General features: G+C 38.0%; 1 protein-coding gene across 1 annotated transcript in view; it reads left to right on the top strand.

Moving 5' to 3' along the window:
• SLC17A5 (solute carrier family 17 (acidic sugar transporter), member 5) overlaps positions 1-14543 on the top strand; it is a 57952-nt gene that overhangs the window by 21966 nt on the left and 21443 nt on the right. The window contains exons 4-7 of the mRNA XM_012646062.1: positions 806-893; positions 4041-4127; positions 5645-5763; positions 12232-12390. Of these exons, the coding sequence (XP_012501516.1) occupies positions 806-893; positions 4041-4127; positions 5645-5763; positions 12232-12390 (453 nt within the window). The remainder of the gene's footprint in view (positions 1-805; positions 894-4040; positions 4128-5644; positions 5764-12231; positions 12391-14543) is intronic.

Genomic DNA, 14543 nt, shown 5'->3' with positions numbered 1-14543 from the left:
AAAAAAAAAAAAGATAAAAAAAAAAAATAGTCTAATTGAATTCATCCTTTTATATCAGGACCATTTTTTCTGTTGATTAAGGGCAACTTGAATTTTCTTCCAGTATGCCAAAGTATTAGCTCAGTATTTTTAAAAATTATAAATTAGTAACATTCATTTTTCATTCAGGCCATTAATAAAGTAAATGAGTAAAATTAACCTTGTGATATGTCATCACTCAATAATTCTTTTAGATTTATTGTAACGCTTACCTTGCAGTCCTCAAACCATTTTCCAAATCCATGAATCTTTTTTCGAATTTTGAAAGTACTTCACGATAAAATATTTTTACTCAACACTATAAAGACATCTCATTTAATGGAGCCTGATTCTGGTTTGATTCTTATCCAGAAAATGCTTTTGCAAGAAAATACTTGACTTACTTTAAAACATTAACAAAGACAGGGCGAGGTGGCTCACGCCTATAATCCTAGTGCTCTGGGAGGCCAAGGCAGGAGGATCATTTGAGCTCAGGAGTTTGAGACCAGCCTGAGCAAGAGGGAGATCCTGTCTCTACAAAAAATAGAACAATTAGCTGAGTGTGGTGGTGCGCGCCTGTATCCCAGCTACTCGGGAGGCAGAGGCAGGAGGATGGCTTGAGCCTAAGAATTTGAGGTTTCTGTGAGCTATGATGATGTCACTGCATTCTAGCTGGAATGACAGAGCAAGACTCCGTCTCCAAAAAAATAAATAAAATAAATAAATTAATAAAACATTAACAAAACTACCTTATATTTCATCAGAAATATCATTTTCTCCCCTTCAGGGTGTTACATATCCAGCCATGCATGCCATGTGGTCTTCTTGGGCTCCCCCTCTTGAACGAAGCAAACTTCTTAGCATTTCATATGCAGGTGAGATAACTATTCTTATGAAAATTTTGCCATAATTTGTTATACGTGTATCACCCTTGGGGAAAAAGTACCTTCATGCCAGAATCATGCAATATGGGTACCTCTTTTGTGGGTACAACTTTATTCTTAATTTTTCTCATAATTGATAAAGTCATTTTCACCATGTGCCATTATTTATTTCAAAATATGTTGCCTTTTCATGTATAGGTAATACTATTAAAAAAAAAAAAAAGCCAAGGTGGGTACAGTGGCTCGAGCCCATAATCCTAGCACTTTGGGAGGCTGAGACAGGAGGATCACTTGAGGCCAGGAGTTCGAGACCAGCCTGAGCAAGAGCAAGACCCTGTCTGTACAAAAACTAGAAAAATTAGCCGGGCATGGTGGCGCATGCCTGTAGTCCCAGCTACTTGGGAGGCTAAGGCAAAAGGATTCCTTGAGCCCAGGAGTTCAAGACTGCAGTGAACTATGATCACACCACTGCACTCTAGCCTGGGCTACAGAGTGACCCTGTACGAAAAAAAAAAAAAGTAAAAATAGTTAGAAAATTGGGCACTCATCCTTAAATTGTGGTTTCTATTCTGATTTTCAAATGAAGATATCATGACTCTCAGCCCCTCTCTTCATGCATCTTTTTTCTATGCATTTATTTGCCATCCTTTTGATCTACAGGTGAGATAATATGAGTTTTATATATGTGAATTATGATTTTATTAGATTACATAAGAACTTCTAGTCTTTATTCCAAGTGAAAAGTTTTTGACCTGACTTCTTTTTAAATATAGTTGAGAAAGGCCTGTCTGTGGTGACTTTTAAGCTAAAATCTGAAGGATAAGAACAAACCAGCCATGCAAAGAGCAGATAGAAGAGCATTCCAGCCCCTCAGAACAGCACGTACAAGGGCTCTCAGGCAGGAAATAACACAAGGGTTCAAAGAGATGAAAAACCACTGTGGGTGGCTAAAATGTAGTGAATCAAGAGGATAATGGCATAAGCTGAGGTTAAAGAAAGAACAAGACCTAGATTATATCAGGCCTTACAGCCTACAGAAAGGAATATAAATTTTTCTTCCCAAAATGTAATGGGAAGACATCAGAGGTTTTCAATCAAGTAGAAACATAATCCAATTTACATTTTAAGAAGATCCTTCTTATAGCAATGTAAAGATTGACATAAGAAATCTGATGATAAGTTCAAGAACAGGTACTATCTATGGCTCCCTTTTTTTTTTTTCTTTTGAGACAGAATCTTACTGTGTCACCTGAGCTAGAGTGCTGTGGTGTCAGCCTAGCTCGCAGCAACCTCAAACTTCAAGGCTCAAGCAGTCCTCCTGCCTCAGCCTCCAGAGTAGATGGGACTACAGGCATGTGCCACCATACCCAGCTAATTTTATTTTCCATTTTCAGTTGCCCAGCTACTTCTTTCTATTTTTTAAGTAGAGACGGGGTGTCACTCTTGCTCAAGCTGGTCTTGAACTCCTGATCTCAAACAATCCTCCCGCCTCAGTCTCCCAGAGTGCCAGGATTATAGGCCTGAGCTGCCGCACCCAGCCTATGGCTCCCCTTTACCTGTTGAATAAAGTCCAAACTCCTTGAACTAAGAGTCAAGATTCTTCACAGTCTTCACCACTTCTTTGCAACTAGCCTAATCCCTGGCACATAGTGCCTTGCATGGAGTAGGTACTCAGTGACCGTTCAACCTATTTTTCCAGCACTATCTTCTTCTCCTTTCCCTTACCCAAGAAAAGTTCCCAAACCTACTCTCTGCCTTCCAATTTCCATTCCTGTGCTTGTCCTGTTACTCTGCCTCTATATCTTTTTTCTAATCTTGTTTCTATGGGACCATATCTTAACTATCTTTTCAAAGTCTGCTGCTTATATCTTTTCCTGGCCTCTAGAAGTCAGAAGTAATATCTCCCGTATTTGAATTTCCATGTTGCTCTGTGACCCTCAAAACTTCCTAACATGTAATAATTATTGGCTTATATTTATCTCCTACCTGAGACTAAAACTTGAGACCAGAAACAATATCTAATTGATCATTTTAGCTCCTGTAGCACCTACTAAGATGTAATTGATGCATTTGATGGTTACAATGTATTTTATTATTTACTTACCTGAAACAATTGTTTGTAATATATAGGGAGATTACTAAAAGCTTCATTCTTATTTCATCAAATGATTGATGCAGTAGGTTGTGTTAATCAGCCTTGAAGGCCAGGCATGGTGGCTCACTCCTATAATCCTAGCACTCTGGGAGGCCGAGATAGGAGGATTGCTTGAGCTCAGGAGTTCCAGACTAGCCCGAGCCAGAATGAGACCTCATCTCTACCAAAACAGATAAGGGAAAAAAAAAAAACCCAGCCAGGCATTGGGGCACATGCCTGTAGTCCCAGCTACCCAGAAGGTGAGGCAGAATCGCTTGAGCCCAGGGGTTAGAGGTTGCAGTGAGGCTGGGTGTGGTGGCTCACGCCTGTAATGCTAGCACTCTGGGAGGCTGAGGCAGGACGATCCCTCGAGCTCAGGAGTTTCAGACCAGCTTGAGCAAGAGCGAGACACCATCTCTACTAAAAATAGAAAAATTAGCCAGATGTTGTCGTGTGTGCCTGTAGTCCCAGCTACTCGGAAGGCTGAGGCAGGAAGATCACTTGAGCCCAGGAGTCTGAGGGCGCTATGAGCTAGGCTGACGTCACAGCATTCTACTCAGGGCAATAGAGTGAGACTCTGTCTCAACAAAAAGAAGGCAACTGAGCACCTCTCCTCACAAACCCCCACCCCTAAAAAAAAAAAGCCTTGAGACCACTTTTCAGCCTTTCCCCAGGTATCTGGATTTCTAATAGTAGCATTTACTATCAAGATTAGGAGTCTTCTTTTGATCGATACGTCCTAATTCATCAATAGTCAGTAGCTATATAGCTGTAACTAATGCAACTACATACTAATGCATATGTTTTATATATTGTAGGTTTTCTAGTCAATAATCCCTTAAGAGAACGGATTGTTTATATTTACATGTGACTAATTCAACTTTTTTGGATTTGAATAGTTCTTTCTTTTCTTCATAATCTGTTACCCATTTTCTTTAAGCAACAGACCTGTCCCTTCTTTGTTTCTCTCTCCAAAGTTTACAGAATCTTATGTGTTATTCTAGGAGCACAGCTTGGGACGGTAATATCTCTTCCTCTTTCTGGAATAATTTGCTACTATATGAATTGGACTTATGTCTTCTACTTTTTTGGTAAGTTTAAAAATTTAACCTAAATTATAATGCAGCAATTCCCAAATATATTAGTAGTCTAATAATGAATTAAAAATATATATTCCAGGCTGGGCGAGTTGGCTCACACCTGTCATCCTAGCACTCTGGGAGGCTAAGGCAGGAGGATCACTTGAGGTCAGGAGTTCGAGACCAGCCTAAGCAAGAATGAGACCCTGTCTCTACTAAAAAATAGAAAAACTAGCCAGACACAGTGGCACTTGCCTGTAGTCCCAGCTACTCGGGAGGCTGAGGCAGGAGGATCGTTTGAGCCCAGAAGTTTGAGGTTGCAATGATGCCTGGGTGACAGAGCAAGACTCTGTCTCAAAAAAAAAATAAAAAACATAAAGAATAAAAAATATATAGACACACACACACACACACACACACACACATATCCCCCAACTCACTGAAGCAATCATTTCCTAAACCACAAAGTTCTAAAACTCTTACTGATAACCTGTTTCTCAAATTGATATAGTTAAAATGACCTAGCTGAGTTATGACCTCTGATGGTAGTTTTGGAATATTTCTCAATAAAAACTACTGTTGGGGCCGGGCGCGGTGGCTCAGGTCTGTAATCCTAGCACTCTGGGAGGCCAAGGCGGGCGGATCGTTTGAGCTCAGGAGTTCGAGACCAGCCTGAGCAAGAGCAAGACCCCGTCTCTACTAAAAATTAGAAAGAAATTAATCGGACAACTAAAAATATATAGAAAAAATTAGCCGGGCATGGTGGCGCATGCCTGTAGTCCCAGCTACTTGGGAGGCTGAGGCAGAAGGATCGCTTGAGTCCAGGAGTTTGAGGTTGCTGTGAGCTAGGCTGACACCACAGCACTCTAGCCCGGGCAAAAGAGTGAGACTGTCTCAAAAAAAAAAAAAAAAAAAAAAACTACTGTTGGATCTTAGACTTAAATGGCACATTTACTAGGAAAAATTATTGTCTTGGGTATTATAAAAACAAAAATGTGTATTTTGAAAATATTTCTTCTCAAGCAAAGTAGGATGCATTCACTTGATAGTTTTAATCTTTTTTTCTTTTTAGTCCCAGAGCATTTTGTTTCTCAATTTAATTGGCAAAATAATACACGTTTTTAATAAATTAAATTTTCACATAGACATTTCATGCAGGAATTATATCTGCAATTGAAACCAAAAAATCAACAAACAAAAACAGATACCTATGGAAATATATAGATTGCAGAAATTTATTTTAAAGATTTGTCTGGTAGATGTTGACAGAGTTATCTGTTATAGTTAAAAGTTTTGGGGGGAGGAAGCTGTAGAAGAAAAAAAATAAAATTGAGTTATTTCCTTCAAAATTTATAGGAAAAATACAGTTATAGCAATTATCCCATTAAAGAATTGAGGAAAACTTGAAATTGAATCTGTACTGAAACCAATTCTGCATTGAATTTATAGTTACATAATTTTCTCAAAACATGTAAAAATTGCTGTTGGTACATTCTTATTTTATTTAACTATTAATTTTCTATTTCAAGGTTTACTTGGAATATTTTGGTTTGTTTTATGGATCTGGTTAGTTAGTGACACACCAGAGACTAACAAGACAATCTCCCATTATGAAAAGGAGTACATTATTTCATCGCTAAGAAATCAGGTATGGACTTTGGAACATTATAAAAATAATTTCAGAACCTTTTTTTCTTCAGAATTAAGATACTAATTTTTATATAGATATTTCTATTATGCATGCCCTAGGCAAAATAGAATAAGCAAATGAAATAAATGTATGAAATATTATCTGAGGAATTCTAATTCTTTCTATTTCCTATAGAAAGTATAGTTTTATAAACTATAAAAAATTACTTTTCAAAGTCATTTTAAAACTTTCAGAGTAATGATTATCAAGTGAGTCATAAATTTGTATTTTCTTCTTGATTAGTAGAAAATATGAAAGAAATCTCATACCTACATTCTGTTTGTTGTTAGAAAACCAATTAGTGACCGGGCGTGGTAGCTCACCCCTACAATTCTAGTACTCTGGGAGGCAGGTGGGAGGATCACTTGAGCTCAGGAGTTAAGACCAGGCTGAGCAAGAGTGAAACCCTGTCTCTACTAAAAATAGAAAAAATTAGCTAGGTAACTAAAAAAAAAAAAAAAAAGAAAGAAAACAAAACCAATTAGTGTGTTTATACAGGTTGAACATCTCAACTCTGAAAATCAAAAATCTGAAATTCTCTGAAATCCAAAACTTTTTGTGTGCTGACATGATGCTCAAAGTAAATGCTCACTGGAGCATTTCAGATTGCAGATTTTTAGATTTGGGATACTCAACTGATATAAGCAATGCAAATATTCCAAAATCCAAAAAAATCAGAAATCTGAAATTGCTCAGGTTCCAAGCATACAGGTGTGAGCCATCATACCAAGTCTATATTTCAAATTTTTATATATAGTATAGCCAGGCTGTGTTTAAAAATTTACTCCTTAACATTTCACGTTTTTAAATTTTGCTACAAATGTCTCTACAAGCACCTGAACTTTAAGAAATATGACATCTCTTGGTCTTTGCCAAAGATTGGCAAAAACTTAGAAGAAATCATCAATGTAATTTAAAAAGTTACTTTGAGAGGCCCAGGGCAATGGCTCGAGCCTATAATCCCAGCACTTTAGGAGGCTGTGGCAGGGGAGGATTGCCTGAGGCCAGGAGTGCAAGACAAGCCTGGGCAACACAGTGAGACCTCATCTCTACAAAAAAAGATTTTAAAAATTAGCCAGGAGTGTGGTGGCATGCACCTGTATAGGAAGACCCCTTGAGCCCAGGAGTTCAAGCTACAGTGAGCTATGGTTGTGCCACTGTACTCCAGCCTGAGCAACAAAGCGAGACCCTGTCTCATGAAAAAAAAAAAAAAATTACTTTGAGAGTTTAGTGTCTTAAATGATAGTCTAAAATGAATCACCCACTTTTCCCCTTAAAGAATAGGTAAAAAGAATTTAATACATTGTAAACAGGTCTTGCCCTGTAAAACATGTTTTCTCACATTTTCTCAGCATTGAAGATTAACGGTTTGCTTCTTCCAATACATTATTTTTGTCATTATTTTTACAAAGTTATGAAACTTTTTAGTTTTCTTAGATTCTTGAAAAAGCTTTCTCTATCTTGGTATGTGTCTTAATCTGCCCAATATCCAAACTTATGTTATTTTTCTATATGCTTCAGAAAATGGAATATTCAGACACAAGAGGAGTTAAGAGGATTAGGTTTCCTAGAACCCCAGACTGCATTCTTAGAGCAGATGATGTTGTAGTTGAAAAGGTCATAAAATAATGATGTGTTACATGAAGCTTCGCCTTTAAATCTTGGATCCAAGAAATGTGCAGTATCTACTCTACTTCATTCATTCTTTAAACAAACAATTTTTTCAGACCCTACTATGACCTAGGTTCTTTGTCAGATACTGAGGACTTAGAAATGAATGAGAGGAAAAAATAAAACACAGTACATCTTTGGAACAGAGAAGGCAGGAGTCCTCAACCGGCCTGGAACGGATAGGAAGTCTTCCTGGTGTCAATACCTTCTGGCCTAAGACCATCAGGAACACACCTGTATTGAACAAAGTTGGTTTCTTGGTTCCTTGCAGTGCCAGAGAAAGCATGTCACGAGGAACCATAGGACATCTCAGTTACAAAGTTAAGAGGATCTTATTATAGTTTAGACTTGTATTAGGTGACTTGGGAGAGGGTAAAGTACCAATGTTTTGCTCTGGATTTGGTGTTGTCAGAAAACAGTAGCAGCCGGTGTGGTAGTTCACACCTGTAATCTCCACACTTTGGGAGGCCAAGGTCGGAGGATCACTTGAGGCCAGGAGTTTGAGACCAGCCTGGGCAACAGAACAAGACCCTCTCTCCAAAAAAAGAAAGCAGTAGCAATTCTATGATTGAGTATGAATTTTTATCTGGAAGGTGAGGCTAAAGTTATAATTAGTAAAGACACAGCAATCACTCATTAGCTGGGAGAGGAAGATGTTTGCTCTTCTTTGTAGCTTATAGCATTCTTGTTTTCGTCTGTGCTCAGACGTGATTGTGGAGTGGTCTTATTTTTGTCTTGTTCCAGCATGCTCATAGAATGGCCTTGTTTAAGTTCAACAGGAGAACACCATGGCCTAGCTATTTGAACCAGTCATGCTCAGCTCACAGCAGGCAAGGACTGCTTTTTTTCTTTCTCATTGGTGGAAGCTGTGTCTAAACAGTCTTGAAAGGGAAGTTGGAGTTAAGCAGGCAAATTAGGGGAATGAGAGATGTGCAGACATTCCAGGCCAAGGATATACCATGAGCAAAGGCACAGGAGAGAGAGAGTGATAACTTCCAGAATGTGCACAGTTGGTGTTGTTGACATGAACAAGGCAAAGAGTGGCAGGAGATGGAGGAGGCAAGAGGAGGTCAGATCATGGAACGTCCCCTGTGTCTCACTAAGGAGCTTAGGCTTTATCCTTTGGGCACTGGGGTGCCATGAAGTATTTGTAAGCTCAAAGTGGCAGAAGCAGGTTTGCCTTTTAGATTGCTTATGCTGACTGTTGTCTGGAGGGAAGATTTAGCGGAACAAGCAGGAGTTTCAGTTAGAATGCTGTCTTGGTTATCCAGCTAAGTAAGAGTCAGTGCCTATAGGTAGAAATGTTATTTCATTCTTAAACTTAAGTATTAGGTATTTAATTAAGTATTATGGCAGCATATATAGTTCTAAATCTGATGCAGAAATTGCTAAAATTGGTGGTTACCAGAGGCTGGGAAGGATAGTGGAGAGAGGGAGGATGAAGAGAAGTTGATTAATGGTACAAATATATGGTTTGATCGAAGAAATAAGACCCCATGATAGATAGATCGGTAGGGTGACTGTAGTTTACAATAATCTATTACACATTTCAATATAGCTAGAAGAGAGAAATTTGAATGTTTCTAGCACAAAGAAGACAAATATTTAAGGTGATAGAGATCCCAAGTACACTGATTTGATCTTTACAAATTATATAAAAATATTAAATTTTCACATATACCCTAAAACTATGTACGTCTGTTATGTATCGATAAAATTTTAAAAAGAAAAAAAGTGCTGCAAAAAGAGGAATAAAACCTGCAGAGCATCCTGAAGTTAAATTTAGAAGGCTATCTCATAACTAGCTCAGGGATAGACCACCTATACTAGAGAGTGCTTTAAGATCATCAGCTACTGCTGTTTTGAAGACCTCTTTTTAGTGAATGGTGAAAAGACATTACTACTTCACTTACTGAAGTTATTCTTTCCTGTATACCTGGTATTGTTTTGTTTCTGTTCTTTCTTAATTCTTAAGGATAGTATGTTTTATAACTGTTTTGTTTCTCCTGTACACCTTTTAGGAAGAATATGTAACTTTGCAGCATTATGAAGCAAATAAAATGGGGAACTTTGTTTGAATATTTAGTTGCCATAAATTAAGAACATTTATTGCATGTAACTTTCCTAAATCAATTTGCCATTACTCATATTTGACAAGAAAACATTTTTTTATGAAATGGCACGTTAGAAGATACTGAAATATTTGTTGAATGACCTTACCGTCCCTATATTCTAGATTTCACACATTTGACAACAAATAATTTTTTTAATTTTTTATTTTTAATTATTATGGGCACATAATAGTTGTATATATTTATAGGGCACACGTGATGTTCTGATACAGACATACAATGTGAATTAATCAAATCAGGGTAATTGAGGTGTCCATCACCTCAGGCATTTAACCATTGCTCTGTAGAATCACCTGTGAAGCTTTTTAAATTTTAGATTTTTCTGTCCTACACGCAGAGGTTTTTTTATTTTTCTTGGTTTTATTGTGTTTATTCAATAAGTCTTAGGTAGAACACAGACATCTATAATTTCAAAGTGTCAAAGGTGATTGTGAAGTATAGCTGGAATTGAGAACCACTGCCATAAAAGAATAAATGTTCCCTCTGCTCTCTTCTCCCACACCCCCTACATCTTTGATCACACTGGGAAACACAGGAGCATATCTACCAAGATGTCAAATAAAAAGTTTCAAGAAAAAAGGCCAAAAGAAGGTTAATACTGGTTCTTCCTCTTTTTGAAATAACAGTGAACCCTGGAGGCAGAAACATAGATTGCTCTTGCTGTAGAGAAAAACCATAGAGGCTCAGTCAATATTTAGGACATGTAAACATCTGATGGCCCAGACCAGTGGTATCCAAGCTTTCTTGATCATGACACCCACCAATAATCAGGCGCGGGGCTCACGATCTGAACGTGTGTATATTTATTCACAGGTTATCTACACGTACTACTGTACTTATGTACATCATAAAATATATGCAAGAACAGAACTTTTAAAGGCTGAATAAGCTGAAGTAAATAGTATATACATACATTTTAAATTTTAATAGGATAAACCTTTTTGCTATCACTTAAAAATTAGTAATATTTTGTTAATATTATAATAATATTTAATGAGAGCAATGAGATTGAATATGTTATATTTGATGATCTGCCATTATTTTGCTTTTTTTTTTTTTTTTTTTTTTTTTTGAGACAAAGTCTCACTCTACTGCCTGGGCTAGAGTGCCATGGCATCAGCCTAGCTCACGGCAACCTCAAACTCCTGGGCTCAAGCAATCCTCCTGCCTCAGCCTCCCAAGTAGCTGGGACTATAGGCATGCGCCACCATGCCCAGCTAATTTTTTCAACTTTTTTTAGTTGTTTGGCTAATTTCTTTCTATTTATAGTAGAGACAGGGTCTCACTCTTGGCTCAGGCTGGTCTCGAACTCCTGAGCTCAAGCAATCCTCCCGGCCTCAGCCTCCTAGAGTGCTAGGATTACAGGCGTGAGCCACCGCACCCGGCCTATTTTGCTTTTTGAGGTATCTAACAAAAGACTCATGAGGAAAAGTAGCAGCTTTACGATTTTCTTAGTGTTCACTGTGCTTATATTATTAGAATTCTCTTTTATTGACTATTGCTCTGCAGGAAACTTTTGAAGACACTATTAATTTTGTGAGGTTTGTTTTAATTAAAACTGGCTAATAAAATTCATAAATCTACTTAAAAATGCAAGTGTAAGCTGCAACATGCTATAATACACTTGTTTGTTTATAATGTAAACAAACAAATGAGGATGCCCTCATTAACCCTCCCAAATTGGGGAAAATCATACTATTTGTAATTGTCTGACATACTCTAGGGCTAACTATTTATTACATATTAATAGAGTTTAATTTCTTTTTTTAGAATAAAAAATGAGTATAAATAGAAATTTCCTACCCCACTGGATTGATTATCTTGAATACCCCTGGGGTGTTTACACCCCACTTTGAAGACCACTACTCCACATAGCTACATACAAAAACCTCCTATTGCACAGTTCTTATAAATCATTTTAATTGAATTATATTCAATAAGAGTAATTAAAATATTGAATTGGATAATGAAATATGAATTCGTTGGACCTTCCAAAGAGTGTTTAGAGTTGACATTGTAGCTCTAAGATTGCATTTCCATTTTTTCCTCTAATCTGAATCATGGACTCTCAATAGTTAATATATTTTTTTAAAAATCAAACAACTGTACAGAACAAATCCCTTTATTAAAAATAAAAAACAGACCAGGTGAGGTGGCTCACACCTGTAGTCCTACCACTCTGGGAGGCCGAGGCAGGAGGATTGCTTGAGCTCAGGAGTTTGAGACCAGTCTAGCAAGAGTGAGATCCCAGTCTCTACTAAAAATAGAAAAAATTATCCAGGTGTGGGGGCATGTGCCTGTAGTCCCAGCTACTCGGGAGGCTGAGGCAAGAGGATTGCTTGAGCCCAGGAGTTTGAGGTTGCTATGAGCTAGGCTGACACCACGGCACTCTACTCAGGGCAGCATAGCAAGACTCTGTCTCAAATAAATAAATAATCAAACACCTGAACATTTATCGTGTATTTTGCTACTTAATATTTCAAAGGAATCAGCTTAAAACTCTGAAGTTTACTAATTAAGGCTGATATTCTACATGTGTTCTAGATTGAGTTTTAGCGGATATGGTATGGATCTAAGCATTAATACAGCTATAGCATATCCTAATTGAGCCTGTTTTCTTCAGCTTTCTTCACAGAAGTCAGTGCCGTGGGTACCCATTTTGAAATCACTGCCACTTTGGGCAATTGTAGTTGCACATTTTTCTTACAATTGGACTTTTTATACTTTATTGACATTATTGCCAACTTACATGAAGGATATCCTGAGGTTTGATGTTCAAGAGGTAAGAAAATTAATAATCATTTACTTCTTATATGGAGTATATATAATTTTAAAACTACACACAGAATTTGTTTTCATCTGTGTGAAATTCAATTTTTTTGTATCTTCCATTTTACTCTGCTGTACTGAATTTTAGAGATTTTCCTTTTGGCCTCCACAGTTGTTTCTTTTTTCTCAGTGTGTGTTCCCTCTTGTTTCAAGATATCTTTTGTCTGGTATTCCCTTTAACCATAAAGGTTTTTCTAGAACCTAGTACTATTCCAGGATATCAGATGACAAATTCAAATGGTACCAATATCACTCCTAAAGGGATGGTGTGGGACTCTGCCAGCAGCTGAGAAGGGAGGCTGGAGAGACAAGGTTCTTGTGCACAGTTGTGCTGCAGCATTCTTTAGGGATAGCTGGAATTGGAAGAGGGATAGCTGTAAAGCTATGTAAGATGGGTCTTACCTGAAACTGCCTTCTGAACTTGTCAAATTTAGTGTGTTCCTGTTATCTCTATGTTGATGGACTTAAGGTAAATTTTATCTTTAAATAAATTGGGAAAGAACCGAAAGAGGCACAGTTGGTAAGGAAAATTTGGGGGTTTTGTCTTCAAAATAAAGGGTAGATCAAAATCCTAAATGTAAGAGTTAAAACTGTAGAACTTTTAGAAGGTGTAAATCTTTGTGATCTTGGGCTAGACAATGGTTTCTTAAATATGACACCAAAAGCACAAGTAACCAAAGGAAAAAATAGATAAACTGAACTTCATCAAAATTAAAAACTCTTGTACATCAAAGGACACTATCAAGAAAATGAGGCTGGACACAGAGGCTCACACCTGTAATCCTAGCACTTTGGAAAGCCAAGGTGGGAGGATCGCTTGAGACCAGGAGTTCAAGACCAGCCTGAGCAAAAATGAGACCCCCCCCATCTCTACAAAAAAATAAAAAAATTAGCTGGATGTGGTGGTGTGTGCCTGTGGTCCCAGCTCCTCGGTAGGCTGAGGCAGGAGGATTCCTTCAGCTCACCGGTTTGAGGTTGCTGTGAGCTATGATGATGCCACTGCACTCTAACCAGAGAGACTGAGTGAGACCCTGTCTCAAAAAAAAAAAAAAATAAGATAGATGTGATCCTACTATGTAGAAGTCTAAATGGAATAAAATTTATGGAGGAAATTACTCAGCTAAACACCAGAAAGAAACAAAAATCTTCAGCTACAAAAGTAGAAAGGGAAGCATACAAACATCTAAATACAGAGAATCACAAACTATTATGAAAAAAATTAAATCTCCCTTTCCTAAGCACACTTAAATTTGAAACTTGGATTTACCCCTAGGGAGGAAGTGTCGGGGGTGGATGAGGTGAGAGAACACTGTGAAAGGTCACTGGATGAGTTGCTAGTGAGTGAGGGAAGGAACCAGGCAGAGTCAATTACCTGCTGGCATTGAGGCCCACTTGAGGTTCATGCAGCCGAACCTAAAGGAAGACGGGTAAGCATGGCTGGATTTTCTCTAGCCATGTTCACCTGCTCAGGCGCAAGTGCGGAGTAGGAAAAGAGTTGGGTTTTACAAGGAAGTATATGAAGTGGGAGAGGAACAAGGAGTCAAGGGCCTATGTACGGGATTGATTATAATGATTCACCATGGAATCGATACTAAGGAAAGGAGGGAGAGCAGCAAATTGCTGAAGGAGACCAGAAGCTGGTAGGGGCTGGTATGAGCGTGTGGTGTTTACAACTAACTGATCACAGCCAGTTACAGATTCCTTTGTTCCTTCTCCACTCCCATTGCTTCACTTGACTAGTCTTTAAAAAAAAATTTTTTTTAAGTAAATAAAAATAAAGTTTTAAAGGGTGGGAGGATCAGTGGATTGGGGTCGGGTGCTAGAGGGAATGAGCTGGAAAGACAGGTGTTCATCAGAGAGTGGGAAGCATGAAAAGGTTGAAGTTAATGTTAACGAGAAGATGTAGGCAGGAATTAGGGGGCTGTTACAGGTGTCCAAGCAAGAGATGAGGAAGACCTCAGAATGGGGTGCAAGAAGAATAGACACAGAGAGAAGCAGAAAGATTAGGCTTTTATTTAAAAAAGGACAGTGCTTGGTGACTGGAGGCGAAATATGAGGGAGAAGAAGCTATCAAGAAAGAATCTCAGGTGCTCACTTCGGGAGCAC

Source organism: Propithecus coquereli, unplaced genomic scaffold (genome assembly GCF_000956105.1).
Source record: "Propithecus coquereli isolate 6110/MARCELLA unplaced genomic scaffold, Pcoq_1.0 Scaffold24, whole genome shotgun sequence".
Classification (NCBI taxonomy): Eukaryota; Metazoa; Chordata; class Mammalia; order Primates; family Indriidae; genus Propithecus; species Propithecus coquereli.
Note: the sequence above shows the minus strand (reverse complement) of the source record. Positions and strands in the feature narration are given on the sequence as shown.